A 6,138-nucleotide genomic window follows, 5' to 3' on the forward strand; every position below is an offset into this window, starting at 1 on the left:
AGTTTTAAGAATTTTCCATTAATGAACTTTATAATTACATATATCAGAGAGGAATTGTTTGGATAGTTAAAAGTGGTTGGAATTTGGGTAAAATAATTTCAAAATATTTAGTAGAAATAGTGTTTGAATAATATTTTTGATGGTAAAAATAGATTCAGCACCATAAAAATTTGTAAAATATCCTAAAATTTTGAAATTTAACAAAAATCCTTGCTAAATTTTGTCAAAATATAACAAAAATTTCCTTAAAAAAACAATCTCATTACACTAAAAACGTTAAAAATTCACAAACCAATGAAGCCTCACATATCTGGAATGAAAGTTCGCCCCACGTAAAAAAAAATAAATAAATTGAAAACATATCCCAATTTCACCAAAAACAAATTTCACAGGCATGGTAGCAGACTACCCGCCAAATGTGGGCTTGTCGTAATAAAAAAAATAATTGTGAGACCGCCAAGCAAGTCAAACAATCCCACATCAATCCAAGAACCAGAGCGAGTGTATGACCGAATTCCGGCGGAGTAATTTGGTAGCGGGTTGCCCTGCAGAATATATAAATGTGTGTACGTTACGTGCAGAATACAGAATACCGAGGCCGCCACTGGTTGGTCACGGGAGTGGAGCTTTTTGACGTACGTGAGATGGGGCATTGACTGGGGAAAGTGAGTATTGAAAATTAAATGCCTCGTGGGCTGCGCTGCAGGGAAGAACAAAAGTCTTAGCAGCGGCAAGACGAAAGTTTATAGGAGGAAAGGATGGATTCCATATAAACTGTGCGTCTGTTGCTGGTGTATACGAAAAGCTGTGGGCAAAATCTGCGTGTGTCATGCAACTGCACGCTTCATAGGTTTTTTCCTTGGCATCGTCCGGTATCGAATCCTGCCTCTTTCATTTGATTCATTGGATGCTCAGAAAATATAATCTCTGTTCCTGCTCAAATGCCAATTTTATACAAGTTATCGTCGTCGTCCTCTGTGTTGCTTTTTTAAATGTAATGTTGTGGACTGGTGTTATTGTTTGGGGCGAAAGAATGGCCACGGTTCGAATCACGGGATGGACTCTGCTGTTTTTATTGAGTTCGTGTTCTGCAGAAAGCAGCACCGAGGTGGCAACGCTGCTCGACTTCAGACGCCAAATGGGAGACCCGGGCGGCTTCCTGGCGAACTGGAGGCCATCGGATCGGAGTCCTTGCGGGTGGAAGGGGATCCGCTGTGTGGGGGGCTCTGTCTCCGCTGTGGCTTTGGACGACATGAACTTGACGGGGAGCTTCTCGGCCTCTGTGTGCGAACTCCCCAACTTGACAGAGCTGACGCTGGGGAACAATAACTTGAACCAGACGATCCCCCTGGAAATAGCGGGATGCCAGAAGCTGACAGTGCTCAACATCAGCCAGAATTATATTTGGGGTACGATACCGAACCCAATATCGGAGCTCAGCTCCCTTCGCGTTCTGGACCTCTCGTCCCTCTATTTGGAAGGCCAGATACCTGCGGGCCTGGGAGATCTGGGCAACTTGGAAGTGCTACGCCTCGGTTATAACTGGTTCGTCGGCACCGTTCCGGCGGAGCTCGGGCGTCTGGCGAAGCTTAAGGTCCTGGATTTATCGCAGAACTTCCGCCTCGACCCAGCCCCGATCCCTGCCGAGCTGGGGGATCTTGGCAACTTAGAGGAGCTCTATCTCTTCGCATCGCAGTTCACCGGTCGAATCCCGGGGTCGCTGGGCAAGCTACAGGCGCTGACGCTTCTGGACATGTCTCAGAACAATTTAACCGGTTCCATCCCGCCGGAGCTCATGAGGCTCCGCCGACTGGTTTACCTGCATCTCTATATGAATAAATTGTCCGGCGAAATCCCTTCCAGTGTCTGGAACCTGACGGCGCTGGAGCAGCTGGATTGGAGCACGAATGGCCTCACAGGCTTCATCCCCAACCGCATATCGGAGCTCTTGAATCTGCAAGTTCTTTCGCTCTACGCGAATAAATTGACAGGCCCATTGCCAGCCGGTGTTGTCAATCTGAAAAATCTTTTCCATGTCTTGCTGTTCGCAAATTCCCTCAGCGGCACTCTTCCTGAGGATCTCGGCCTCAACGCCAGCTTCACGACCTTCGAAATCTCGGACAATGAGATTCACGGTTCGATTCCTGCTAATATCTGCCATGGGGGCAGGCTTCAGAACCTGAGCCTCAGTGGTAATCGTTTCTCGGGCCCGATTCCGAACACCTATGGAAAATGCCACAGCCTTGTCAGGGTTAACCTGCAGAACAATGAACTGAGTGGGAATTTTCCGGCGGGTTTATGGGCTGCTCCAAATCTCACGCTTATCAGAATCGAGAACAATGGTATATCCGGCACCATTTCGCCGGAAATTCGAAGGGCCTCACAGTTGGCACAGATACAGATTGACAACAACCGATTCACGGGAGCTTTTCCAAAGGAGTTGGGCCAGCTTCCGAATTTATACAGGATCTCTGCCTCGCAGAACAGTTTTGTGGGCAATTTCCCTGGGGATATATGCAATTGCCCTGCTCTCAGCATCATCAATGTGTCTCAGAATTCGTTATCAGGTCAGCTTTCGGACTTCAGTGGCTGTAAAAAATTAGTGTCCATTTCAATTGCAGACAATAACCTTCAAGGGGAAATCCCTCCTCTCGACAGTCTCCATGTTCTCACATACATAGACTTATTAGCCAACAATCTAACTGATCCTATTCCTTCTTAGCTAGCAAATTTGAAGCTTGTGTTGCTCAACATTTCTTTCAATAGGCTTTCAGGTAGGGTTCCCACTTCTTTGATTTCAAGTTTCCCAACATCATTCTTGGGGGGAAATCCAGGCCTCTGTGGGAAAGGATTGTTCAATACCTATCCTTCTGAGGATTCGAATGAATCCGGGCACAGTCGCAACCGTCCTGCTGTTCTGATGTGGGTTCTGATTGTTGCATTCGTCGCTGCTGGGGTCGTACTCATGGTGGGCTTAATATTGATACAGAGATCCTGTAAAAGAATGCGATACAAACCTGGAAAGCCAAAGTGGAGTACGACAGCATTTTATCATCTCGGATTCAACGAGGATGAGATCGTTTCAAAGCTAGATGACAGCAATCTGGTGGGAAGTGGGGCTTCTGGCAAGGTTTACAGAATCACATTGCCTGGTGGCGAGGCCGTGGCAGTAAAGAAACTCTGGAAAACAGGTAAGTTTGGAGGAAGACAGGCCAGCATTATGAAGTCTGAGATTGAAACCCTAGGCAATGTTCGCCACCGGAATATCGTGAAATTGCTCTGTTCTTCTTCTAGTGAAGAAACAAATATGTTGGTATATGAATATGTGCCAAATGGTAGTTTGGCCGATGTTTTGCATTCCTCTGATACTGTTTTGGATTGGGCTGCCCGATTTGGTATTGCCCTGGGAACAGCCCAGGGTTTGGCTTACCTGCATCATGATTTTATGCCACAGGTCCTTCACAGGGATATCAAATCCAACAATATACTTTTGGATTCCGACTACGAGCCTAAGATTGCAGACTTTGGCGTTGCCAAGATATTGGGAGACTCTGCACATTCTCAGTCCATGACTTCTGCTGTAGGGACTTTTGGATACATGGCTCCTGGTATGTTGCAATTCCAATATCAAACCCCCATTTTTGAAGTTCTTTTGATTTTTGTTAAGGTTTAAGGTTTAATATGAAAAGCCTTTATTTATTTTTTCAGTTTTGGATACTACAGTAAGAGAATCCCATGCTTTTGAGGTTGTTTAATAGATGGGTAACTATTAAGTTAACTATTGATTTATTGAATGCAAACAGGATGAAAAAACAGTAATCAAATCCTTAACTTACTGCAAAGTGTTTCCCAATATCACACAAGAAGCAGGTGGAAACAAAAAAAAACATAAAAAGCGCAGTTGTCCAGTATCACACCATAAAAGGCTGATACTTTTGAGGCTATTTAGTATAAAAACTTCATTTTTTTATAATGTTTTTGCCAAGTTCTTCGGATATAGCAATGTAAAACCCATTCTTTTGATATCACTAATTTATGATAAAAACACAAGTTTTTGGAATGTGCAAGATTTGTTGTATGATAATACTCACTCTTTTTGTTTGCGTCATGTTTTGTTGTTGTTGTGGTGATCACAGAATATGCTTACTCTGCAAAAGTAAATGAGAAGATTGATGTGTATAGCTTTGGAGTAGTATTATTGGAGCTGATCACAGGACGAAACGCGGTTGAGATGGAGTTTGGTGATACGATCGATGTTGTGAAATGGGTTCGAGGGAAGGTCAACACAAAGGATGGGGTATGGAAGGTTCTTGACTCTAAGATCAGAGAGAGCTCAGAGCAAGACATGGTTGCAGCATTAAAAGTAGCTCTACTTTGCACTAGTGTGCTTCCTCAACGACGTCCTTCAATGCGTGAAGTTGTCGAAATGCTTGAGCTTGTAAATCCCAATGGATCATCAAAACCAACAATTCCATCATTTGAAGACCTTTCTAAGCTTTCCTAAATTCTTCCAAACTCTATAAACTGACTGCTGTCCATGTGATAGGATATATTTTGATCCACTCTGCACTCTGTGTCAGTGATTACCCAGGTGTCACTGCTCTAAGCATTATCCTGGACTTCGATGGTCTTCCTCTCTCCTCTCTAAGGAAAGACTAGTTCAGTGATGTCTTACCTGAGAAGAAAACACACCCCTCTTTCCCAGTTTGCTGTTAAAGTTTTAGTGACAGAGGACTACAAATTTGATGGCTGAATAGTTTCTCATTACTTGAGAGTAAAAATTCTATAGCATGTCTTTAAAATTCTATAGCATGTCTTTATTTTTATAGGCATCTAATTTCAATTGTCATAAGGCATTCAATGCGATGAAATGCATTAGCTTGTGTATAAATTTGAGGCTTACTGAATATATAATTCCAGAGTGAGATATTTTATTCTCTAGTGTGTTTTCCAAATCTTGATTTGGAAAATGAAGGCAGGATCCAAGATATCCCCTTTATATCGCTAATAATGACATCATTGCAATTGTGATGCAAGGCGTATAAATTAAATATCAAAGAGGTCTTTTTGTAAAATCGACAGAAGCTTTGCTTTTCTCAAATTGAAAGAGGTCTTTTTGTAAAATAAACAGAAGGTTTGCTTTTCTCAAATTGAAAGAGTCAGTACATGTAGTATGAATGTGTGAGCGGTTTATTTCAAGAATAAGGTAAAGTAATTGAAGGATGGTCGGTGGTTATGAGTTAGTGGTTTAATAGAACATTATAATTGTAATGCTAGGCGTATAAATTGAATATCAAAAGAGGTCTTTTTGTAAAATCAAGAGAGGGTTTTGAAAGAGTGAGTACATGTAGTATGAATTTGTAAGCGGTTTATTTCAAGAATAAGGTAAAGTAATTGAAGGATGGTCAGTGGTTATGAGTTAGTGGTTTAATAGAAAATTGATCAAATTGTTGATGGGCTTATTTAAAAAAACCCTTTTTCAACCAGAACCAGGTTTAAAATTAGTTAATAGTACAAAGTTAAAAATTAGTTAATAGTACAAAGTTATTTTCAAGATTTTAAGTAATTTACACTTCATAAAAAAATAAATAAAACCTTATATTAATAAACATAATTATATGGTTGTACATAAATGAAAAATCTTGTATAATATGTCAAAGTAAGATTTCATTTCCTTTTTATTATTGACTTGAAAAGTTGCATTTATACATTAAATAATAAAAACATACAAACATACTTGAGAAAACAACTTCTAATTTGTAAGATACAAACATACTTGAGAAAACAACTTCTAATTCGTAACATACAAACATACTTGAGAAAACAACTTCTAATTCATAAAGATAGAGAACATCAAAAACATGAAAGACTAATAATTTTTCCAGTAAAATTTCATTTTCCTATCATTATTGTGACTTTAGAAATTGCTATTGAGAAGGTGCCTGTTTGTATCAAATATTAAAAACATTCATGTATACCTAAGAAAACAATTTCTAATTGTTAATTGATAGCCAACCCATTAAAAAAAGAATGAATTATTTGTGAAAGTAAGATTTTATTTTCCTTTCATTACTGATTTCAAGAATTGTACTCTGAGGCAATGAATTATTTGTCAATTAAAATTTTATTTTCCATTTC

At 40.3% G+C, this 6,138-nt stretch overlaps 1 protein-coding gene across 1 annotated transcript; it reads left to right on the forward strand.

The window, feature by feature from the left end:
- Nucleotides 1-555: 555 nt before the first annotated feature.
- On the forward strand, nucleotides 556-4,937 carry LOC149152454 (uncharacterized). The gene is given in 3 exon segments (XM_089438983.1): nucleotides 556-872; nucleotides 1,033-3,608; nucleotides 4,137-4,937. Coding segments are annotated over 2 exon segments (2,943 nt in total). The 5' UTR covers nucleotides 556-872; nucleotide 1,033; the 3' UTR covers nucleotides 4,505-4,937.
- The last annotated feature ends 1,201 nt before the right edge of the window (nucleotides 4,938-6,138 follow it).

The sequence above is a fragment of the Pinus tabuliformis genome, chromosome 9, assembly GCF_031772625.1.
Source record: "Pinus tabuliformis cultivar Carrire ecotype Pingquan chromosome 9, CPIR1, whole genome shotgun sequence".
NCBI classification, from domain to species: Eukaryota; Viridiplantae; Streptophyta; class Pinopsida; order Pinales; family Pinaceae; genus Pinus; species Pinus tabuliformis.